Source organism: Hydra vulgaris, chromosome 08 (genome assembly GCF_038396675.1).
Source record: "Hydra vulgaris chromosome 08, alternate assembly HydraT2T_AEP".
NCBI classification, from domain to species: Eukaryota; Metazoa; Cnidaria; class Hydrozoa; order Anthoathecata; family Hydridae; genus Hydra; species Hydra vulgaris.
The window spans coordinates 66,057,613-66,085,000 of record NC_088927.1 but is presented as its reverse complement, the minus strand read 5'-3'; the positions used below and the strand labels follow the sequence as shown (position 1 = coordinate 66,085,000).

At 30.4% G+C, this 27,388-nt stretch overlaps 1 protein-coding gene across 5 annotated transcripts in view; it reads right to left on the bottom strand.

The window, feature by feature from the left end:
• LOC105848477 (uncharacterized) overlaps positions 1–27,388 on the bottom strand; it is a 190,151-nt gene that overhangs the window by 141,637 nt on the left and 21,126 nt on the right. For all 5 annotated transcript variants that reach the window (XM_065804192.1, XM_065804194.1, XM_065804191.1 and 2 more), the window contains exon 4: positions 17,667–17,705. In XM_065804192.1, the coding sequence (XP_065660264.1) occupies positions 17,667–17,705 (39 nt within the window). The remainder of the gene's footprint in view (positions 1–17,666; positions 17,706–27,388) is intronic.

The window sequence follows — 27,388 nt, the reverse complement described above, 5'->3', positions numbered from 1 at the left end:
TCGGTTAATTCTTTCTGCAGCTTCTTCCAACTCTGGAAATGTTATTGCACTGTTTTGAATCCTAATGAACTTTTCAGCATCAGCAAAGCTATCGTAAAAACCAGTAAATTCTTTTTTGACAGCAATTTCGTCAATAATTCCGTCTTCAAATAGTTTTGCAAGTATCTTTTTAGCTGCCAGTGGAATAAACTTATTCTCAAATCTCTCCTTCAGATTATTCAGCAATACTTTTATCTCATTAACAATATCACATGCACTTGCTCTTGTTTTTTCAATTCTCAGAATTGTTTTGTTGAATGTCTGAAGCTGACCATGCCTTATCATGTCTGCTACCACTGCCATTTCTGCCAGCACTGCCTAAAATTGAAAGAAAATAGTAAAAATTGAATGGAGAAGTTGGAGTTGTCAAGTCAACATTTTTCTCTTTGCTTTATTTTTTAGTTTTTTTCAAAATGATATTTTTTTCTTTTTTGTTATGGTTTTTTAAAATCAGGACATTTTGGCACGTGATCAGGACAGTCAGGACAGACCCTTCAAATCAGGACCATGGTAGTCCTATATATATATATATATATATATATATATATATATATATATATATATATATATATATATATATATATATATATATATATATATATATATATATATATATATATATATATATATATATATATATATATATATTATATATATATATATATATATATATATAAAGCATTGACGGATTTATTGCATATTTTATCAAATTATCATTATCAACCCAAAGACTCAAGAACACTTTTACAAACTAAAAACTGCACAGGTGTTGTTGCCATGAAAGATATTTATGGGCATGATGGTGAATATGTTTACATGGGTTTTGAAACACAAATAGCTTGCTTGATGAAGCATACCATAACATGCAGTAAAAGTAAAAGTAATGATATCTACTTGTTATTCAATGTTGATGGATTGCCACTTTTCAAAAGTTCATCACAGCAATTCTGGCCTATATTATCCATAGTTAGTTATGAAGAACTAGTTTCTAGACCACTTTTTGTGTCGCTTTTTTGTGGTAGAAGCAAACCTGCATCTGCAGCATTGTTTCAGCATTTAGTGGTAGGATTGAATAAAGTTAAACAACATGGTATTAAAGTGGATGGTATTCAATATAAGGTTATTGTGAAAGGATTTGTGTGTGATGCACCAGCACGTGCATTTATTAAGTGTACTAAAGGTCACATAGCATACTATGGTTATGAAAGGTGCACTCAAACAGGAGTTAGAGTTGATCATAGAATTACTTTACGTGATAAACGAAATATTAAAATTAGTATGCAAACTGCAAATGCAATATCGTGTGAACTAATAAATATAGCCAAATATGTTACTATGGAATTTAGTCGTAAACCAAGAAGTTTAAATGAAATTAATCTTTGGAAAACAACTGAATTTAGGACTTTCTTGTGCTATCTTGGACCTTTGGTTTTACGAAGTCATCTTTCACCACAGCAATTTCATCACTTCATGTTAATGCATGTTGCTGTGACAATTCTTTCAAGTAATTTAATGTTGAATATGTACTATGATTATGCAGAAAATCTTTTAAAAGAGTTTGTTGACCAGATGTCTGAATTATATGGCGATACTGCAGTTATATACACTATACATGGTCTCATCCATGTTTGTGACGATGTTCGACGATTTGGCACACTAGATGAATACAGTGCTTTTCCTTTTGAAAATGCTTTAGGCATGTTGAAAAAAATGATTAGAACTGGCAAACTCCCTTTAAGACAAATATGCAGGCGTTTATCTGAACTTGGTGAAAAGCCATTTGTGTTTTGCAGGCCTAGTTCTCAACAGCCAAAACTGTCTAAGCAACATTCCAACGGACCAACATTAGGTAATCAAGGCACACAGAAGCAAATTTGTTATGTAGGTTTTACATTTTGTTTAGATAACTGCAACAATTGTGCACTACTTACAGATGGAAAAATTATTGTTATTGATAACATAATTGACACTAGCTACAATTATGTTATTATATGTCGTAAATTTTCCAAACAAAAAAGTTTTTATTCCTATCCTTGTAAATCTTCACTATTTCAAGTGTACCGTGTCACAAATTTGTCAGCTGAGTTTTTTGTTTTTCCAGCAATTAATATTTTAAAAAAGTGCATGCTTATACCAAGAGATAATTACTTTGTAGTTTTTCCGCTACTTCATGGGCATACAACTGGTCTTTTGAACATTACTTTGTTATCCTTTGTATTCTAAATATTAATATGAATTAGTGTCTTTTTGTTAAATTAATTTGTTTTTTATTAATGATTTATTATCTACTTTTTCAATTTAAAGCAGTTATATATATTCTTGTTTTTAATAGAATTATTTTATTCATGTCATTTATTTTCTAATCTAAAATCTAATTTTGTTTAACTATATTTCTTATTTTCAACTTTCAAATTTTTTCAATTAAGTTTAACTAATTTTTTTAAAGCTAGTCTAAAAGCTACATAAACATGGACAAAGAAAATTACAACAGCAAAAAGTTTGTTATTGTTGCATTCAAAGATGAAAATGATAACAGAGGGTCAGGTTCAATGGAAGTTATACCATCTTGCTGGCTAATTGGAAGTGATTTGCGCTATTGGCCACCTAAATGCACAAGTTTATCTAGAATTACACATTTTATTGAAACATGTTCTAAATCTGAATTCAATTGGCCTAAGTATTCCATAAAGATACTTTCAAGTACAGGTGATGGTTTCGTTTTAGTAAATAATACATACTTTGTAATGATTATTGTTACAGTTATATTTGACTATTACAGTGCACAAACATATGCTTTGATGTTATTTATTTTATATTTACTTATTTGTAGACAACTTGAAGACTGGCAATGAGTTTGCAGAAAAACTTCTTTACACATCCAATGTAGAAACAAAGGACAGTGTTTTAGAAACAGACCATTTTACAAAAAAAAGACCATTTTACAAAAAAAACATTTCTTGAGGCAGGAAGTGATAGTGATATTTCTGATGTGTCTGCCGAAATGTGTAGTTTTAGAAAAATCAAAAAAAAATCTAAATCACTTTCAGTAGATGATCCAGTTCTTATTTCTAAAACAAACCACAGGTTCGATCTACCAGCTGATGAAAAAAAAGAAGTTCCAACAAGATTTGGTAAACCTATTTTTTTTCTCAAGATCTCAACTTTTAATAAGGTTGCAAGAAACCACTATTAGATTTAAATGTAATGGAAGAACCAACAGTTGACGATTAACAGATATTATCGCAAAATAACGATTAACTGATAATTAGGAGGATTGCAAATTATATGAATATTTTAAAAATAGGGACGACAAATGCTGCTTGTCAGCAGGCTGGAAAACAAGATTCTGATAAGTCCTTAGATGTCCAAAATCTTAACCATGTCTTTTGTTTTTAATCATGTTTAAAATAACTGCAAGAGAGCCATGCAGTTCATTTAAACATGATCCACTTTCTTTCTTTTTTCTTTTTTGTTAAAGATGTTTTTTTATATAAGTGTATTTTCATTAATAGAATCGCAAATAGATTTTGCAGTTAATGAAGCAAAACTGACGCATTTTGATCATGCGTCACATCTCTTGATTTTCATAAAGAGATTTGCGGGTAAGATTTGATTTCTTATTGGGGTTGTATAATTAAAGTTATTTCTTTAAAATCAATTAACCCTAACTCTTTTGAGAGGACAACTTCTCACTTTTTTAAACTTTTAAAATTTTCTTTAATTTAAGTTTTGAAAGTTAACTATAAAGTAAGGTGTAGGTGCTTGCAAAATGAACATAGTCGAATATAGTAAATGAATAAATAAATAAGAATTATTCTTTTTAGTTACTGCGGGTCTTAATGTGAACTGTGTTTTTTATTTTTATAGCATTTGAAAAGTCATGCTTTGATTTTCTCAATGGTATCTGTTATGATATTAAAAAGATTAGAATTCGTTTGGACAACATTGAGAATAAGCTGCAAAGTTTTAGAGAACCTGCTGTTGACCAAACCATGTTAGCAGCATCAACTATACTCCAAACGCAATGGCATAATATTTTGCCTGTATTAAGTGACACACACTTAGAAAATATAGAAATTACGATAGCGGAAAAAACTGTCAGTGAGTCTTTGGTGTGTAATGTATATTTTCAAATTTCTTACAGTCTTTTCCTTATTTTTAGTAATGTGATAAATTATTTGTAGACAGTATATATGATAGACATACATAATGATGTGATGCATTTTATGCTATAATTTTCCTATGTTTACCAAACATCGCTCTTAAATAATAAATTTCAGTAGTGTGCAGCAGGGATGCGGAGTCCCAAAAGGACTCCGGCTTTATATCTCTACTTTTTCCAAGTCTGTAGTTTCCAGAAGCTCTAAACATGTTTGTTGACTTATGATCTGCTATAAGAAAAAAATTCATGAGATTTAATGACTTGAAACTTGTTATTTTTAAGTCCGGTGTCCTGGAGTCCCGGAGTCCTTGCCACCTTTATACTTAAGAACTCCGGGCTCAAAAAATGATTGTTCCTCTAACCTAATAGTCTTAATTTTTTTCCAATTAGTAGTCCATAAACTTATTTATATTTTTAGAGCTCCTGGATACCAAAAACTAGGATAAAGTAATCTTTTTGTGACTTTCAAATCCGAAGTCCTTTTTGGGACTCCGCATCCCTGGTGTGCAGTATTATTGTAATAAAAGGGCAAGTTAATGCTAGTTATAATTACAGGTAAATGTGATATGCAAGTTGCAGTTAGTCAAGTTGTATACGGAACTTGACTTGTATATTGCATAATATACTAAATATGCAAGTAAACTTAAATTTTCTTGTAGATACTTTTATTATTTAATTTTGCCTTGTGCACCAAATCTTTTTGTCTTAAATATTTGACTGATATACAGTGTTGATGAACATATATGTTCATCAACACTGCATACTACTGCATACCACTGCAATGTAATATTTAAGGAAAAGGATTTGGTACTAAGGCAAAATTAATATCTGCAGTAGTATGCATACACTGCATACAACTGCATGCTACTACAATGTTTTAGGCCATGGCTTTGAGATACATGCTTTGTATAATAGAAGATTATCTGCATTGTTTACAGTGGCGTACCAGAGAGAGTTGCATGGGGGGGGGGGGAGAGGTTGATATATGTATAATATCTATTTGTATATGCTTAACATTCAAAGAAGAATTTAAAAAAATCTAATAAACTTTTAAAGTTGGTATAGATTCTTTTTAACCATATTTATTTTCTTCTTTATTGCATTGTGCAATCCAATTTTGTTTTATAGAAGAATTAACAAAATTGGTAATAAGTATAAAAATAATAATAATAAAGTAATAATAATAATAATAATAAAATAAGTATATATTAAAGTTTTTATTTAAAGTATTATATTATTCTTTTAAATTGTAAAATATTTAGTTAATAAATCTACTTCTAATTTTAGGTTTGTCACCTTGCTTCATTGGGTGGAGAAAATTATAAAAGAATGACAACGGATGTAATAAAGTTCATATTTTCAAAGCAACTTAGCCTTACATATTCTGTACACGGCAAAAAAGGCAAAAATATATATATATTAGGGATGCGAGTTCCAAAAAAAACATCGACTTGAAAAGTTACAAAATCACAACCTATTGTTGGTTATGTTACGCACAGATTGTTAAATAGCGCATTTCACGAACTGGGTAATATTTTGCTCATTTCGACAACTGGATAACGCTATCGCGCAGATTGTGAAATGTCGAATTTTTATTGACTATTTTAACAGTATTTATATATGCTATATATAATATATATTGAAATTGACTTAAATAGGAAATTGTGCAGTGGAGTGTACATGTATCGACTGACTATCTTTGGAGAACACGCAAGTAGTGTACATATATCGACTGACTATCTAGGGAGAACACGCATGGGAGTGTACATGCATCGACGAAGGGTTTTGGTATAAGCAGGCAGTCTATTAATTTATAAAACATATATTATATAGAGTATGTATTAAAATAAAGAGTATGTATTAAAATAAACAATAAAAAATCAAGATTTCACAATCCGCGCAACTGCGCTAACTGTTTCATGAAATGAGCAATAAGTTGCTCATTTTCGTGAAATGCGATTCACGATCTATGCGTAAGATTAATTAATTACAGAAGTTAATTAGTTACAACTTTTACTTTAAAAAAATTTGTTAACCAATTCAATTATATTTTTAAAACATTTAGTTGCTATCAGACGGAAGTTTCCAGAAACAACGGAAAAGCAGTTACGTGAACGAATCGGATCCTGTCTTGCAACTTCTGGAGACTGGGATGGAGGTCGTAGAAGTCGATCAGTCTCTAATCATACTGAGCCATTAATGACTGACAATAGCAGCTTTGATGTTGTTAATTAATTTGATAGATAAAGTCTTAGAAAATTTTTTTTTTCTTTTTTATAGCGTAATCCCTAATTTAATAAGTAATTTAAATAGATTTTAGCATTAAATATATATATATATATATATATATATATATATATATATATATATATATATATATATATATATATATATATATATATATATATATATATATATATATATATATATATTATATATGTATATAATGTTAATTAGCTCTATAAAAAATCTAAAACTGGAATTATTGAAGCGATATTAAATGAAAATGCAATATTGGCGCAATTTTGTGGTCTATATGTAGCCAATATTGGCTATATATTGTTTTACAATATATACCCAATATTGTAAAACAATATTAGATATATATATCAAAATGTGGACATTTTATATTGGCACAATATTTACAGCAATATTTAGCCAATCTCGATATAAATATTGCGCCAACATTGCGCCAATATTACTTGCCACGAGGGAAGTTTGTTGTTGGTTGGATAACGTAGTAGATAATAGTGAATTAGTATATAGAATTTTGAAATAACTTCATTTTGATATGAAAACAATTTTAGGTTGAAAAAACCTCAATTAGTTGGAAAACTGAGCAAAGTCGTTTTTCTAATACTAAAACAACTTTTAATTTTAAATTAGATAACGCACTTATTGCACCAGGAGCAATATATATTTTGAAAAAAAAAGCATGCTTTAAAATCGAGAAATGAAAAGGTACTTTTTCTTTTAAAATTGATGCATTTTTCTTCCACTAAAAATTTCACCCAGTGAACACAAGATGTAATTTAAACGTCTATAATATGTATTAATGCGTTATAGACGTTATAAACACGTCTTGTACCCACTAGGCAACTTCAATTTTTGTTTAAATTTTAAAGCGATTACGCGATCATTTTGAAAGGTAAACAAGACTAGTTTGAAATACGTCTTAAATGCGGATTTCTACGAAGCGAATTGTTTCGCGCGAATCGTATTTTTTTGTTGCTTATTTTTCGTTGAGCCCAACTTTTGATTTCTACCAGAGAAACTGTTGTCGCGCTTTTTGGTATTGATTAAATTCACTTTGTTTCAATATGAAATACGGTGAGCAAGAAGAAATTTAGATTACATATTCGGTGACGGATCCAGAATTTTTTGATGCTTGAGATAGCTAACTTCCAGACTTAGAGCAAACTCCAAACAATTGTATGTTTATACTTATAAATAATGAGGCTTTGGAAAAAATAGCGATGTTGGAGGCTAGGAACAAAAATCTCTTTTACTTCATCCTCCACCCCACCCCAAACGTGAGGAGTAACAAGTTAATAAAATATTTTTTTGTACTATTCTCAACTCGACTTATATTCATCAATAAATTTTAAGTTTCATAGGATTATCTCTCAGCGTTCAAAAATTATGACCATGTAAAACTTGAAAGCCCCTCAAATTGAGGTAGGTTTAAACTTTACATGGTCATTAAGGTTTTAAATTTGTTTACATTTTTTATATCTTCAGTTTTCTATATAAAAAATAGATGAACTTGGTTTGAAAGTAACTGAAATGTCATTGGTTTTATTTACTTTTTGAAAAAGTTCACCCACTATACCCTTGATTACACACTGAGTTTCAAATATTAGTTGGTATTTTTCTTCAAAAGTATATCAACCTGCTTCGCCTTGCAAAAGAATCAGATTTTTATAGTGATTTCGAAATTCATAATATTTTCTCTTTAAATATATTTTTTTTTTTAATTTTTTTTTTTTTTTTTTTTTCGAAACGGTCCTCAATATTTTTGTTTCTCTTTTTTTTTGTTTTTGTTTTGTTTTGTTCCAATATTTTTTCCAATACTTAAGATACAAATACAAATATACAAGAGAAAAATACAAGTGAATATATCGTAAAAATAAAAAAATAAAAAATAAATAAAGAACGCGGATACTCAAAGAAGACCATTAGGTCTTCTTTTAGTATTCGCGTTCTTTAAAATTTAAAAATCTCATAAAAGTCAAACATGATCAAGTGTATAAAGCAGAAGAAAAATTTAAGTTGCATAGTTTAAATGACAATGGATGAAGGAGTAATATAATTGAGTTAGATTACGTTTATTTAAAACACTTCTAGCTTTATACAATATTCCTATTCTTTTAGCAACTTTATTACACAAGAATTCTATGTGATATTTCCAATTAAGGTTTTCATTGATATAGATACTCAAAAAGTTTGTATTAATTACTCTTTTTATTAGAACTTTGTCAATAAAAAGTAATGGTAAATTGCAAGGCAGAAGTTTATTTTTAGAAGCTGGATGAAAAAGTATCCAATTAGTTTTTTAACATAAAGTGAAAGCTTGTTTATTTTAATATTGTTATCAGATAAAAAGAGGTTGTGTCATCTGCAAACATAACAGCGATCAAGTTCGAAGCTTTATGTAAAGCTTTATCTAGCTCTGTAAGATACACATCCCTTTATAAAAGATAAGTAATACCACTTAATTACTAAATATAAACACATGTTATTGTGAATTTATTGTTTTCACACTGTTAAAACATTAGGAAATTTCTAATAAAAAGTTTTTAAGCACGAATTTCACATTACTACCAGATATTGCATTACTTAATTTTTATAACCAACTTCTAACGACAAACAATATTTTGGTACTAAAAACTCATACAAAAGACACTAGTCACTATGAATATAATTTAACATAAAATAAGCCACACAACAGATTAACGTTACACCGGATTTTAATGACTTTTAATCACTTTTGTACTTCTAACTCATACTGATATGACATGCTACTACAGTATGCACACAATATGCATTTACATTACACTACATTGACTATTTACGTAACATACACAGCTATACGAATATAAAACAGTTCACAACTCTCACTGACCCTCGTTGTTCTGCGACAAACCACTGCACTTACTTAAACTCATTTCAAAAATTACTTACAATTTAATGCAAGTTGTACTGAACCCCACTACGTATCCTCTAGTCTCAGTGTCAATGCAGAAGTCTGTGGCAATTGTCTTAATCGGATACTCTGAGAATAGTTCTTATGGTATAACCTAATGGGATACCTTATCAAAAAGATACCCTTGCGTAAACCCAGAGTGGAACTTCTTATGGGAAACCAGTCTCGGACGAAAGCTGGAGGTCTTCTTGTGTTCATACTGTTCCATAAGACGCGAATCCATACCATACTCGAGACGTCTATGAAACACATATATCTATAATGTATGTTCATTAGCCTAATAATACAGACCATATAGTAACTACTTATAATACGAATAACCCTGCTCCATCGCTGACATTATCTATACATCACATTTACGCTCGACACTAACAACAGTTTAATAGCACAAAAATTAGTAACTCTAACTTTCCTTGACTATTATTTATTGTTAATGTTTATTTCTACTACATTTTACTTAGATTTTTAGTATTTTTTTACTTAGAAGCTCTTTGTTTTCCACTGGACATCTGTCTTTTTGTACTTTTATCTTACTCTGCTTAACTCTTTTTAGCTTATTATGAATCTCTAAGGCGTTCATTGCTCGATGCAGCTTCACTAAAATGCATTGCATTTACAAAGAATATTGTTTAAGAAAAACTCAAATGTCAAATTTTGTACGAAACCGTACTAAATAAGCAAACGATAAACGTATAAAAAAAGTTAGCCTCAAGATTTTTTTAGTTTTCTTCACAACATAAGTAATCATTAAACCATAAATTCAAAATTAACAATCAACTATAAAATCAATAATCTTCAATTCTGACATGTTTAAGTGTAATTTTTAAATTATATTACTTTTATCTCTTTTTATGAACTATACAATCTAGAAAAATGGTTTAAAAGTTCTTAACTAGAGATGGGAAACGAACCGAGCCAAAATTGAACGAACCGAACTAGAACCTAACCTACGACCAAACTGAACCAAACCCGAACTTTACATCTTACCGAACTAAACCGAACCCGAACTTTGAAATTGTTGTGAACAAACCAAACCGAACAAACTGTCCTTACTCTAGCCAGACCAAATAGAGATTTATAGTAGTGAAAATTTTGCAATTCATACTTCAATACCAAACATAACGCGACGTTAAAATTATAATGTCTATCATTACATTTTTAAGTTTTGAGTTAAAACGGTTTAAAAAAGAAAGACTTTAGGAGACGGCATTTAAATTATTATTTTTAACTTAGGGTTTTCTCCGCAACTTTTTTACTTACAACTTAGGTTGCAATACAGTAGAAAAACATTATTCTTGAGTACAAAACACTATCAATAACTCAATGTAGATAGAACAAAATAATTCTAACGTCGCGATATGTCTACAATACATAACATAATACATCACATAATTATGTACATATTTGTAATTATGTAAAATTACAATTTATATATATATATATATATATATATATATATATATATATATATATATATATATATATATATATATATATATATATATATATATATATATTAAGGCGGGTCATACTTTTTTTTGTGTGGCTATAGCATAAAAAGTTGTTCTATTGGTCCAAAATCTAGGGACCATAACATTTTTTAAATTTTAAGCTCAGTAAGTACTTGCAACTTGTAGTTGAAAATGTGGAAATAATGTGAAAACGTATATCAATTTTATAAAGGCATATTCTTATTAGTGTTCACTGCGTTTAGTTTATATTACATTCGCTGGTACATGAAATGAGATTAGATAAGTCTAAGTAACCATAAATTAATCATACATTACCTTAACTCAACCAAAAGTAATCCTAGCATATCGTAAATTTACCCTCATCAAATCCTGTATTACGGTAATATATGTGTTTAACATGTTCTGTTTTATATTTTAGATTGTTTAAAAAAACTGGTAATTGATTCTTGCTACAACAGGGTTTATTTCAATGAGTTGTTTATAATCAATCTTTTCTAATTGTTATATGATATTGTTTGGACAAGTTGGTTTCCATTGTATTGAGTATTAATAAATGGCGTCCGTCAGCACAAGACTTGGGACTAAACACTCAGTTCTGGGGCAGCCTGCAGTTATAAAAAAAAATCAACTTCCTGCATCTAGTGATGTTTACAGACTGTATGACTACTACTTAAAGCACAATAAATGTGATTGTATGCAGAAGAGAGTGACAGCTGTAGCACATGAAGTTGTAAGTATCTACAACACTGCGAGTATCCCAGTAATTGACACAAAGAGTGTAGTCAATCGTATAAAGAAATTGATTGATAAAGTTAAGGATCTTGCTAAATATCCCAGTTCTAAGAAGACATCCATCAACTACCAAGACTGTTTGAAATCATTACAAACTGTATTTGATATATGTACTTGTAAATGTGTTGACAGCGGTATACAAGAGAATTCACAATGTATTTGTCCACTGTCGCCTAAAATACCTCCAACAGAATGGTCTTTCTGGTTGGACCAAAAAACTGAAACGAAAATGTATATAGGTGCTATAGATATAAAAGCTACAGGTATGTTGCAGAAGAAAGAAATGAGAGCAGTCAAACGTTTAAAATTTGAGCGCAATCAGAAAATAAAATATAAGACAAAAATAGATTATATCTACAACAACACGAGTGATGATGCTGATGATGATGGCGGTGAGGACGTAGAACTTCAACTAAACATGGGTGATGAAGTTCTTGATTATGAAATTTCCAGTGGTGAATCTGATGATGGTGTTGCAGCACCCAGAAACATGAAACAATATCCGGAGTTGTGCAAAGCTTTGGACAGATGCAAGATTAGTAACAGAGAAGCTTGTCTTGTAGTGAATGCAGTGCTAAAAGATATGAAGCTATTGTCGGCAGAAACTGCAATAGATCCTGCAAAACTTAGACGTCAGAGAGGTCTTTGGCGGCAGAAACAAGTTTCTAAGCATGCTGCCGAGATGCAAGAACTAGTTTGTATTGGATTTGATGGGAAGAAAGACTTAACTTTTGTTGAGAAGTCTTGTATACGTAGAAGCATAAAGGAAGAACATTATGTTATTGTATCATTTCCAAACAATAACTACATTGATCATGTAATGCCAGAAACAGGTAAAGCAGTTGACGTCGCAAATGAGATATTATCGATAATTGCAAATACAAATTCAGCAAGTACGCTACTAGCAGTTGTTTGTGACGGTACAGTAACCAATACAGGCAAACGAAATGGTGTGATTCGAAAATTAGAGAAAGGCGTTGCAAGACCACTGCAATGGCTTGTTTGCCTGTTGCATGCTAATGAACTACCATTTCGGAAATACATTTCTGCTATTGATGGAGGATGTACAAGAGGTCCTAGTAGTTCCAGTGGTGTAGTTATGAGTGCGCTAGACTTTGACCCCAAGGATTTACCAATTTTAAAGTTTAAACCTATGTTAGGAAAAGTGGTTGAGATTAATGATGAGGTTAAGAACAGTCTAAGTACAGATCAAATATATCTTCTTAGAGCATACTTAGCAGTGCAGCAAGGTTATACAAATAGTGATGAAATTAGGTCTTTGCAGAACGCAATGCCAGGAAATTTAAACCATGCTAGGTGGCTGACAAAAGCCAACAGAATATTGAGATTGTATATGTCAAAAGAAGTCTGTTCCCCATCACTATACAAAATTGTACGCTTTATAGTAAATGTTTACGCTCCTTCATGGTTCAATATCAAGAGTCATCCTTCTTGCGCTGATGGTGCAAAGAACTTTTTTTACTTGCTGAAGCAGTGTCATGAGCTTGGAGCAGAAGATTGGAAAATATTAGAGCCTGTGTTGCAGAACAACAACTACTTTGCCCACTCCGAAAACATTCTTCTTTCTGATGTTTGTGACAATGATGATTCTGTGCGACATTTCTGTTGTGAAAAAATAATTAATTTGAGAAGTACTTCGTGTAGTTCTTCTGTGCGTGTTTTTGATAAGTCAAGTATCAAGCTAAACGCCAATGCTTTGACTTACGTTGATATGATTGACTGGACTACAGCTAACCTCACACCACCACCGTTGCTAGCAGCTATTGAAAGTGAAAAACTTCAACACTGTCTGTTTGATTTCATTTTTGGTATACCCTGTCACTCTCAGGCAGTTGAGCGTGCTATCCAAGATATCTCTGCAGCAAGCTCAACCGTTTTTGGGCATGAATCGCGACATGGAATGATTTTACAGTGTACTGCATCAAGAACAGAACTACCTAGTGTTAGCTGTAAATCAGACCTTTTGTAAATTACGTTTGATTATATTGTTTCATTGAACTAATAATATCTAGAACTTCACCATTTAAGTGAATTTTATGTTTCGACGTCGATAACACCCCCTTATCGTTGACAGGGCCGCAATTAAGGGGGTGCATCTTTTTTTTTAACTTTTTTTTATAGTAAGCAAAAAATGCTTATAAAACCCCCAAAAAAATACTTTTTTGCGCTAGCCATGGATATGGCCTCTGTATCATATTAAGTGCTTAATGAATTTCTTATATTTTTAGCTATAAGCCATTAAAGGGTAAATCTTTGCGGTAAAGTTGCAAGTACAAGACACCTGTTGTTTTAAATGTTTTTGGATCTTTTTACAATAAGTAGCACCTAGAGCAACTTTTTAGACCATAGCCAGGTTCAGACAGTGACAGTATTCGTAATTTGAGGGCAGTTTTTTTTACAAACTTGAATGAAAAGTATATTATTTATCCATTGCGCAAGCTATCAACACTTATTTCCCCTTCTTATAAATACTTGTTTTTCGTCAATTCAGAAGATCGCATTTTTGTTTATTCAAAGAAGCGTAGTATGGTATACAAAGTTATTTCTCCTTCAACACCTAAGGTGATAAGCAAGGACTCAGGTAGTACAGATGTAGACAGCTTTAGTAAATGCAGTCATTAAGATCAACTGCCTCCTTTAAAAAAGAGTCTAGTTAATCCTGAATTGTAAGATTTGCTGGCAAACTTTAAAACAACTGCTATTCCATTGTCTCAAGCCGGCAGTAATGACACAAGACATGAATTTCACAAATACTTGGCACTGCCCGTGACAGCGTGTGACGCATTGTAATTCTGAAAAGACAATGCCCGTGAACATAAGGTTCCTACAATTGAATTGATTGCTAGAATATTGCTGGTTATTCCTGCTATAAGTTCTACGAGTATATGATGAGTGATCGCAGGACTCGCCTAAACCCAGAAACATTAGAAATGCTGATATTTCTCAAATGTAACATGCAGCCCTGGTTACTAGACCAACAGCAGGCTGCATAAACTACTGTTATTTGTATTCAAAAAGTTACTGCCTTTATATTTTGCATACTTTAACAACAGCGTTTTGTTTTTTGAACTTTTTAAGTTGCAATTACTGAAGAATTGCAAGTTATTTCAAATAATTTGCAATACTTTAACTACTGAATATTACTTTAATTTACTTGTGTTTTATCACAGTTAATGTTATTAATAAAACTAATAAAAAAAAATTGTGTTAATACCAAACCGAACCGAAACCGAACTTTAATTGTTACTAAACCAAACCGACACCGAACTACACTTAAGTCCGAATTGAACCGAACTCGAACATTAGATATAACGAACCGAACCGGACCCAAACTTTAAAAGAAGGGTTTCATTCCCATCTCTATTCTTAACCAATTTTTTTTGCTGTTGAATTCTGTGACGCATCTATCTAGCCTGTCTTGTACCTTCACCAGTGCGAACTGTAAAGATAATAGAGCACTTTAGTAGCTTTTTTTTTAATTAAATTCCCAAAGAGCTATTATGGCGTTGGATGAAATGTTGAATGCGGTGGATGACAGCATAAACTTTTGGAGTGATAGTTGTATCCTAAAGTTGTGTGTAGGAAGATCATGAAATGCTCAGTTTTATCAATATAGTTATCATCAAGGCTGCTAAAGGAAGCTTTAAAAACATCATTGAAATTGATTAGTGTGTTAATAAAGGCAAGAGCTGGAGAGAAGGAATGCTGCTGGACCAATCTCTTCAGGACATCCATCCTCTTCAAAAGATTCCTGCACTCATTTCAAGCCAGTTGTTCACCAAATATAGCTGCTGCTAAAGTGAGGTAAAACTAATCGTTCAAGAGAATGTGTCCAAATTTTTGGATAGATATTTACAATCCCAATCAATAAATAGAGCTTTATTTATGGAAGATCATAGAGTACAAAATATTCATCAGAAACGATGATAGCAGAAAAGATGGTAACTGAGTGGAGCGAATTTTTTTACTCAACTGCTCACTTGATGTTTGCAACAGCCACACTGATTTCCTAAAAGTCCCTACCTGATTAATCCAATAGTTCTTAAAGTTCCAAAATTTACACAATCTTTTTATGTAATGTCACACCGTGAGTTTAAGTGCGCACGTAGACTGTGCTTGTAGATGTACAATGTGGTTGTAGACACCAAATATATTAGTTATTTTTATATCACAGGACAGATCAAAGAGAGATTTCTTGCGTTGAATTTTGGAAAGAAATGTTAAATCTTTTAGACATTTCCTCTTTAGATGTTAATGGCATAAAAGTGTAAGATAAAACTTGAGCACAGGTGTGCAATAGAATGTGCTTGTAGATGTAGCATATGCTTGCAGACCGTGCTTTTGAATGTGACATGTGCTTGAAGACCGCAAAAAATTATTAGCCAGCTCCTTATCAACGGGAAGAACAAAAAGAAGTTGTTGAGCTTCAACAGATTCATAATTTTCTTGACATTGCTATAATTTTTTTTGATTTTTTTAGTGACAAAGTAGAATTTTTTTCCATGATTCCAAAGCTTACTTTTAGAAAACTGCTGTCACAACCATCTCCTAGTTTTATAATGCAGTTATCAAATAGATTTTTGGTTACAAACAATTGTTAGAATTTGCAGTGAAAAATAAATTTAGTTAGGATTTGTCTCCTTTTTATGTGCAACTTTTATCCATGTTTTTGTTGAATGGTTTTCAAGCTCTTGCTCAATTGTTCAAACTTGTAGATTTTTTCAACAATAATATTTGAAACAACTTGAGTAAGAGTTGATGCAATTTTTTTCACATCAAAATTTGATAGCCCTGTGTTGTGTTGCACATAAACAAAGTCTTTGATTGCCAGTCGGGGCTCATTTAAAGGACCTTTTGTAAACGCAATTCTTTTCAGTGAAGCTGGACCAAGCAGTGAACGCCTTAGAGATGCCTTATAACTTAAAATAGTGTAGCAGAGTAAGATAGAAGTACAAAAGGACAGATGTCTAGTGAAAAACAACGAGCTTTTAAGAAGATGAATTATTCGTAGTAAAATGTAGTCAATAAAAACAGGAATAGTAAACAATAGTCAAGAAGAGTCATTAATAATTGTGCTAATGAACAGCTGCTAGTGTTGTGTGTAAATGTGATGCATAGGAATTGTCAGTTAGGGAACAGAATTATTCGTTTTATAAGTAGTTACCATGTGATCTACATTATTAGAGTGAAAAACATACATTATAGATATAAGTGTTTCATAGACGTCTCAAGGATGGTATGGATTCGCGCCTTATGTTACAGTATGAGCACAAGAAAGTATTCAGCTTTTATTCGAGAATGGAATCCCAGAAAAAGATCCACTCTGAGTGTACACCAGGGTATCTTTTTGCTAAATATCCCTTTGTGTAATCCCAAAAGGACTTTTTATAGGGTATCCCATTAATACAATTGGTTAATTTTTTTTGATATGCTGAAACTGATTCCAGAATCAGTTTCAGCATACCAACAAGGGCAAAACGTTTGCTGCTTTTTTAAAAAGGCACAAAAAATTCACTACTTTTCTACAACAACTCCAATCTTGAACAAAAAATTCAATATTTACAGAAAACAATTTGAGATTTAAAGTTCACAAGCTACTGCAAGTCCTAATCTGTTACAGAAGTGAGATCAGATTCAAGATCGACTGCCGTTCAAAGCAATCAAATAGAAAAGACTTTTTGTCAAGACAGGAGGATAAAGTAAAGTCGTCAACAAATAGAGCCATTTTATATGTAGAGTTGTTTGGACAGTCAATGAGAAACAAAACAGGATCAAGGATAAAACCTTGAGATACCTTAGAATTTGAGTTGAACAAAGTTTAGTCACACACACAAAAAAAACATTTTAAATACAATTTTTTTCTTTTTTTTAAACATAATTGATATAGTTAGTATAATCTTTATGTGATACTAAGATTAAAAAAATTAAAAGTTTCTACCAATTAACAAACTTTTATGAATTCAAAAGTACATACCATTTGGAAATTGAGTAGAAGGAGCAATTGTCACTCGGTCTAAACACAAAATAAATATAAAATTTTCTAAAAATAACTTTTCTATTTTTAACATAGCTTGTATATATATATATATATATTTTTTAGTTTACTTTTATTAATCGTAATATAACAATGTAACAATATATAAACTTGGCATCTGAAAGAAGATTCAAAAGATCTTGTTGCTATAACCGTATCAAACGTGTATATAATAAAATAAAAATACAATTGCTTTTACAACTATTAACAATCTAGAATAAACAAAGACTGAAAATAATTTTACAAATTATCCAGACTGAAAATAATTTTACATTTCAAAAATATTTACGTATATTTCGAGTAGAAAAAATATAGTTTTTTAATTTAGTTTTAAAAACAAAAAAAGAACCTTACTGAAAAACCTTACTGAAAAACCTTACTGAAGTTTTATTTTTTGTTATTGATTTTGTGAAGTATAATTTGAGTTTATGGTTGACAGATAAAAACCTTAAATTTAAGTTATAATGCGCAAGCATGAAATGCTTACAAAAATACTTGTTACAATTAATTCAAATCTTGCACTCAATAACTCTGTTCTTGAAGTAAATTGTGTTTGATTAATTATTTTGTAGAAGAGTAAGTTTATATAAAGTGACATATAAAAAGTAAATTTATATTTAAAAAAATGATTAAATATTTTATAAATTTATGTATATTACAAGCACCAAAACAAGAAATTGCATCTCAAAAGAAGCCAGATTTTATAAAAACTTCAAAATTAATTATCATTTATAAAAAAACAGTGAGAAAAAACAGTTTGCTTATAAAATTTTGTAAAAAGTTATAAAGTCCTCAAAACTAAAAATTTGTCAACTTGAATGTGTCATATGCTGACTTACCAATTATATTTCTGATAAAGCAATTATAACTTAACTATTGACTTCTTTGATTTTATAAAGGAGAGGGTGTGTGTCTGTGCGTAGAGGGGGGAGGTTGACACCCTTTCCTTCCCACTCTTCATAAAATTGCCTCTGACCCTAATACATAGATTTAGCCAAGACACTAAAGGACCAAGACTAAGACCAAGATATCTGGGTTTAAGACTAAGACAAAGACTTAAAACTTCAATACCAAAAAGTTAACCTCCAAGACCTCCAAGACCTAGACCAATATTATAATTATTTTTATGTGACTAATAATGCTCATACATAACTGTCAAGCCTGTAGCCTATGTATTATTTTTTAATTTATAAACAATGCTTTATAATGAAAACAAATTAAATATATATAATATAACAATGTTATCATAAATTTGGCAGTGCACTGTTACATTCTACAAAAAACAAATCTTTAAAATTAACAAAAGTCTCTTCTACAGAGTTTCCAGTCTACATTAGAGTAAACTGCATATTTTTGCATGCTATTTTTAACTAAAATTGCATGTATTTGCATGCTATTTATGAATAATATTTCATCAATTATACGTATTATACCTGTATGCTCTATTTTAAAATTTAAATGTTATCAAAGACTTTCATTTTTTATACCGCAATGAATTTCTATTTTGATAATAGCTTATTGATTTTTTTTTAAATCATATTGAAGATTAGGAGAAGCTTAAAACTGATGCCTATAGAATTTATTTTAACTTGTTTTTAGATGTTTAAGCAATAAAAACAAAACAGTATTGTATTAATATAGGTTTGCTATTAAAAGGTTTAGCTATTGTTTGGCTATTTTTTTTTTAGCAATTATTTAGCTATTATATTAAAAGGCTTAGCTACTAGCTAGGTTTGCTTTAAAAAAATGTTTTAAACATTTTTAATATTTTATAACTTTTTTATTAATCATAAAATACATAACAAGTTTATATGGATTTTGAAATACAAAAAAATCTCCTGTTTCATCACAATTAGTCTTTACTTTTCTCCAATAGTTATCGTTTTGCTTATGTTTTTATAGTTTGTTAATATCGTTCACGTAACAAGTATTAAAAGCATAATACCAGTATGAAGTTTGTTGTTGGTTGGATAACGTAGTAGATAGTGGTGAATTAGTATATACAGTTTTGAAATAGCTTCATTTTGATAAGAAAACGATTTTAGGTTGAAAAAACCTCAACGAGGTGAAAAACTGAGCAAAGTTGTTTTTCTAATACTGAAACAACTTTTAGTTTTAAATTATATAACGCACTTATTACACCAAGAGCAATACATATTTTGAAAAAACAAAGCATGCTTAAACAATGGTACATGAAAAGGCAAGTTTTCTTGTAAAAATGATACTTTTTTTAAGGTGAAACAAGTTAAGCAGATGTCGATATAGATATCGCACTTATTGCACGAGAAGCCATACACGTTTTGAAAAAAATAAGAATTCTTTAAAATTGATTAATAAAAGTTGATAATTTATTACTATAGATTAAAAATAAACCTTTCACCAGATCCCAAAGAAACAAGAAGATTGCTTGCATACTGCATTTGAAGCTGATGGAGGCTTACATCAGTTCACGCATATACCATTTGGTGTGACAAACGGGGTAGCTAATTTATAAAGAACAATGGACAACTTTATTGCTAACGAGAATCTGAACTGATACTTTTTCTTACCTCGGTAATTTAAAAATCTGTGAAATGGCACAAAAAGAACTTGACTATAACCTCAAGCTCTTCTTTTTATCTGCTAAAGCTTAAAATTTAACTTACAAGAAAGAAAAATATGTTTTCTCTTTTCATCTCTGAATCTTCTTGGCCACAAAGTTTGTCATCAAGAAATCAAGCTAGACACTGAGCAACTCCTACCACTTCAGAACTACCTGTACCTGTTGACACAAAATCCCAAAAGTGAACATTAAGTCTATTTTCGTACTACTTACGTTTGATCCCTCGTTTCTCTAAGAAGATTGCGCTATTAGTCAAAGCTAAATTGTTTCCTTAAGACACTTTATGTACTGCAGGGTTTATTACTCTTAAGAAAGACATTGAGTGCTCTAATGTGTGTTATATTAATGAGAATGAATCATTTGAATTAGAAACTGGTGCGTCTGATATAGCTATCGCAGGAGTTCTTAATCAAAATGGTAGACCAGTTCCTTTTTTTTTCGCGACAACCCTGACATCAATCTGAGATAAAACATTCCCCTATTGAAAAAGAAGCACTTACTATTATACTTACTATTATAGAATCTGTTCAACATTGGCGCCATCTACTAACTGTTAAGCATTTCAAGCTTATATTTAGTTAGAATAATACGAGTAAAATCAAGTATAACAAAAAAATTCAATGGCGTCGTGAGCTTTCTTAATACAGCTTTGACATTGTTTACCCAAAAGATATAGACAATATTGCACCTGATACTTTTAGTCAATTAGCTTGTCTACTCTTTCGCCTTTACACAATTTGTTACTCAACCCTGGTGTTACCAGAATGACCGCCTTTGTTTGTTCTTGCAACCTACCGTTCTCAGTAGATGTTGTAAAATCTGTTTCGAGCAACTGTCAAGTATGCCAAAAATGCAAACCACCTTTCTATTCACCACCAAAATCCTAAATTATTAAAGCTACTCAGTCATTTGAAAGACTAAACGGTGATTTCGAAGGATCTATACCTTCAGCTAGGTAATAAACATTAGAATAGAACAGCTCCGTTCAACACTCAGGGAAATTATCTAGCAGAACGATACAATAGCATTGTTATGAAAATAATAAAACTAGTCTTAAAACCTTGATTTTAAACATTGAAGGATGTCTTGTCTGATGCTCTCTATTCCATTCGTTATTTTTATTCTGTACCACTATTAATGAAACTCATCATGAACAACTTCTCGCATATCAAAGACGTTCTGCTACAGGACACTCAATCTCGTTATGGATCACGTAACCTGGCAAGGTGTTATTAAAAAGACATGTTAAAAAATTCGAAATACAAACCTGATATAAATGACGTATTCCTAATGGAAGCAAACCCACAATACGCGCTTACAAAGCATGCCAGCGGATAAAAATCTACTGTTTCTATTCGTCAACTCGCACCACTTACCCAAGACTCGCCTACAGTTACCTTTAAAAACACCAAATCTAAGCTCATTGGACCACTTTATTGCACATCAGTTACAAAAAACAGATGGGACTGTGTCATTGGATCTTCTTACAACCTCCAGTGAGTCTCGACCTTTGACATTCAGTGAGTCTCAACCTGCCACGTTGAAAATAATATTTACCGAGATGATCAACTCGAAAACGCACAAATCGGTCGGACCTTTATACAATGGACTACTTAAAACGTAAAGATGTTGGGGAGAAAGTTCTTATCTTATTGTTTTAGTTAATTCAAAGTTAAAAGTAATAAATTATTTAACGAGATTTATCCTCCCAGTTAGAAAAAAACGTCAAGCCGTTGTTGTAACTTGGTTGGATTTTGATCATGACGCAAGTTAACTGAATTCCAACGATGTTCCAACGTCGTCAAAACGGTGTTATTTTAACGTTTGTCTATCAAACGTTGGAAAAACGTCGGTAAAACGTCATAATTTAACGTCTTTAATGTTAACATTAAAACGACGTTCGAAAAAACGTTGGCTGTTTAATGTAAAACCAACGTTAGTCTAATTAACGTTAGAACGACTTTGGAACAACGTTGCTTTTTTTTACGTTTTTACTTTTGACATCAAAGCAACGTCAGCATTTCAACGTAAACACAACTTGATTTTACAAAACAAAAAAAACTTGTGCATTTTAGAATGGTTGAAGAACCGTTATCAATAAAAATGTTATTTTTAATCTAGTTTTTAGGCATTAAAATCTGTAATAATAGTATTCATTACATTATTTCTTTATATTCTACAGTCGAGTTAGAGTAAAACCGGATCAAACCGCACACTTATCAATAAAAATTAAATAACATTTTTATTTTTCATTTTTTATTTTTATTTTTTTTTATTAGATAGGTAATAAATAAACTACATCAGATAATACTAATATATATGTTAAAATAAAATAATAAAATTATCAAAAATATTAAATGTAAAAGAATTAAAATTGTGCGGTTTTAGGCGAAATTCTGATAAAACCCCACACTTGAGAAAACATTAAAAATTTTAAAATTTAGCTTTTTTTTTTTTCTTTTTTTAAACACAACTTATATTTAGAAAACTATATTAAAGTTTTTACATTTTTTGCAACAAAAAAATTTAGTTCCAACTGCATATTTCTTTGGTAAACATGTTTCTTTGCACAACCGTTCCCGACACATCGAATTTTCGCTTTGCAACATTTCTGTGTGAAACTGTAATCTACACTTTTTACATTTTGCAACTTTTAATCGCTCGGCTGCTGGTACTTGTTCTTCATTATTGTTTTGCTGAGGGTGCTCAGCATTGTTATGCTCAGGCATTTGAGTACTTGGCATAGAGAGTCTACGCTTTGCGTTAAGTTTAGCAAATTTCACAGCTTCCTTTTTTGCTTTTTTTTCATCTTTTTGTTTAAGGAACTCGATCACATTTTCTTCGGTAACACATTTTCCGCCAAGTTTTGACATATTGCACTGCTTCGATTTCTTAAAATGCGATTGATTTCTTGTTCGAAAAAACTGCTTCAACTCTCTCTCTCGATACTGTTTTTGCAACGCTCAACACATGCTTGATACCTATCAAAACTTAAAGCTGGTGTAATTGAGTAAGATGGTAATTGGTGGGTAGTTGGAGTAGGTGCTGCGGCAAGTTGATGAAGGTAGATTAAACGTTTTTATGATTGCTAACGCCTTATGATTTATGTTGTTTTTATTAAGTGGAAATAAGCCAGTGTACTGGAAAGCAGCAATTGCATGCAAGCGTGTAAAACATTTGCTACTCTCGTACAGCAATTTGAGCAAAGGTAGAAAACTTTGTTTATTGAAGTTCTTACATTTTGAGTCTTTGTAATAATTTGTGATTTCGTTTCATGCTTGTTTGACATGACAATAGACACCTCTATCCAATGGATGTAGAATATGTGAAGAATGCTCTGGTAAACAAATTAAGATTAAATGGTGTTTTTTGCACAGCAATACCGCTTCCAAAGCTATGTAAGTTTTATGCCCATCTAATACTAAAATATGAATACCACCAATTTGCTCAGTTTTAGGTTTAAATACTTCTTTCAGCCATTCAATAAACATATCGTGCTCCATCCAACCTGATTTTGAAATCGAAATTTGGTGCCAACTGGATCACCTCTTGCCCAGTCAGGACGAAATTTCTTTTGCGTTGCAGCAGTTGTTTACAATATAATGAATTATTTAATTGTTGCCAGTAAGTTTAAATGCACGTCTTTTCCCTTTTCGACATACTACGGATGCTTTGCCTTGATCACCCAAAAAACCTGTTTCATCACAATTCCACATATGCGACCCAAAAGTTATACCAGTCTGTTAATATTGCTTGGCGACGCATTCAAAATAACGATCAATTGTTTCTGACTTACAATAGGCGGTTCTTTTAGATGCTAAGTAATCTGCTTTTCTTGTTGAGATTTCTTTTGACCATCTTTTCATATAAACATAAAACCAGTCTTGACCAGGCTTACCATTTTTGAATAAGTGCAATTGTTCTTCGCGTTTAAGGTAGCAACATACAAACTCTAGGATTTCATTTCAGGTTAAATCTTAACCTCAGTCACCAAGTAATTGGAAGGCATGCATCATCAATCTTCCTGTTTCATTTGAGAGTACCGTTGTTGTACCTGAGCTATGGAAGCCTTTATTATTGTTGTCTTTGCAATCTTTGAGCGTTGAGACTGTAACGCCATGTTTGAATTCATGCGGCTTTTCTCAGTGATGTTTTATTTTCTTTTATATCAGTTAATGCGGCTATTATATCGTCTTTCTTGTATTCTTCTGTTTTTTTAGTTGACATGTTAAAGTAAGTGAGTTAAATTGAATTGAGTGAGTGATGATTATATTGAGAAATAATATAATTATAATATATTTTATTACTCAGCTTTTGAAACAGCAAATAATTTAAAATCATTTTATTTAAGTGAATGTAAATCATTTGCTGTTACAACTTGTGTCAGCCTATTTAATCAGCCTATAAATATTTTTAAATATTTTAATCAATCATTTAATTCACTTTATAAAATAAAATTAATACGAAGCTAGGATCAGTCACAAACAGTTATGTAACTGATAAAAATGTGACGACCAACAAATAGCATTGTAACCAATAGTAACCATAGATTTGAAAAAGAATATAAACTAAATAGTAAATTAACAATAATAATAAAATTAATAACAACAATACAGTAATAGTCATTGTAAAAACAGTGCTAATAACAATAATAATTATAATAATAACAGTAGTAATTTACAGCAGTAACAACAAAAATAATAATGTCAATTATAGAGATAATAATAATACTTAAACAATAACAATAAAAGGCATAGAAGTGGTCGTTTATGAAAAGTGCTATAAATAATACCATATAAGCTATACCTACATTTATAGATTCAGTCAATCTCAAACACACATACACAAAGACACACATATATACATTTATATATATATATATATATTTTTTTTTTTTTTTTTTTAGATTATTCACCTCCCCAAGGCCCGAGGGGGCCACTACAGTCGAGGAGGATACTCATTTTTTTTTTTAGTCGTTATTCGTGGTGCAACCTTCTCTCAACTCTTTAACTCCGAAACACGAACCTTGCCGAGCAAGGCCACTGCGCGGAGAAACTAAGTTTATATATATATATATATATATAAATATATATATATATACATATATATATATATATATATATATATATATATATATATATATATATATATATATATATATATATATATATATATATATATATATATATATATACATATATATATATATATAAAAATATACAGAAAAACTTAGGTGAGCATCTAATAGCAAGTTAGTCCAATTTCTGGTATTTTTGGTATTTCTATTTATTTATTCCGAATTTTATTTATTTCGTTCTTAAAAATGCTTATAATTGGCTTTGTTTTTAACTTTTTGTTTCTTCATATATTTTCCTTGTTTAGAGTCAAACAAAGAATACGCGAATTATTTGAGATATGGTTAAAATTTGGAAAGAAAGTAAAAATCAAACTAGTTTCACTCTAAATTATTGTATACAGTCCCATGACAATTTATTAGTGCCACCAATATTTTTTTCATATTTTCTTATTCAAGTTGAATTTAACAATTGAAAAGCAATGTAATATATTTTAAATGTATTATTTATAAGAAGTTAATTATGTATAAAGTTAATTTCTTCAGATTTTTTTTTACTATTGGCATCCCTGACATTTCTGGAAGCCATCTTGTCACGACACTATTACTCAACTGTCATCTTTACAAGCACGTGATTGTTTTTCTCTGTCTATTTTATCGTGTTTTTTTTTAGAATTCTGAAGAAGTAAGTGCAATATTTAGTTTTTATTTGTTTTACTAATATAATTTAAACTTGTAAATAAAGAATTTCTAGTATTATTATTACAGAAAGGTCTTTTTTGATAATGTTACAACTCTAACCTCAAAAATCTTGTATTTTTTAGTAATGGGTAGTGATCGGAAAATTTCGGTTTCGGTTTCGGCTTCGGCTGAAATTTTGCTTTTAACCGAAACCGAAATTTCGGTTTCGGTAGTTTTTTAAGTTTCGGTTCAAACCGAAATTTTGGTTTGAAGTTGAACCGAAATTTCGGTTCAACTTCAAACCAAAAACCGTAATTCAAAAAGCATTATTAAAATAATAATTAATTTTTTTCAAATTTAACTTTGTTGACAGATTTTTAATTAATTTTTTATATATAAATATTATATATTAATATAAATATTAAATATATTAATATAGCTATCTAATATATTTATTTTTTTAATTTATAAAGTTATGCATATTTTATGATTATAAACGCTTATAATCTAATTCTATAATTTATTCTATAAACGTCGTTCATATAAAATGTAAACGTTTTTTTTTTGTAACAAATTTTGTTGAAAACATTGTAGCGTTTTTATAAAAAACTTATAAAATTTTGTTGACATTTCAAAAAAAATTTTTTTAATTATTTACAAGTTAACATTTTACATTATATTTTTAATTATTAATTTACATCATTTCATTTATAACATTAAATTAACTCTTAATAAAAAAATATCAAAAGAGCATTGTTTAAACACGTTATTTCTTACTTTTAAAAAATTTCGGTTGTGCCGAAATTTCGGTTTGAATTTCGGTAAAAGTTTTGCCGAAATTTTGGTTTCGGTTTCGGTTGAGAAATGCCGCACCCGAAATGAACCGAAACCGAAATTTCGGCAAAATTCCAATTTCGGTCGATCACTAGTAATGGGTAAAAAAGGAGATCTTTCACCAACAAAAATTGGATTTATAAAAGCATTGATAAATGAAAAAACACTTTCGCAGCGTGAAATTGCTAAAAAAATGTGGTATTTCACATACCTCAGTACAGAGAGTTGTCAAAAAATTGGATATGGCTGATAACTGTTAACCGAAAAGGAAAGGTAAATGTGGTAAAAAAATTTTAATCCTTTAATTTTCGTATTCAGTTATTTGCCTAGACTAATTAATTAACATGTATGACCTTAATAAATAAAAAGAAAAAAGAACTTCGCAGCGCGATGTTGTACAGTGTAAAATTGTGCTATATTGTTCTTTGCAGTATATAAATAACATTGTGAAAATGTTAGAAAAACGTTTGG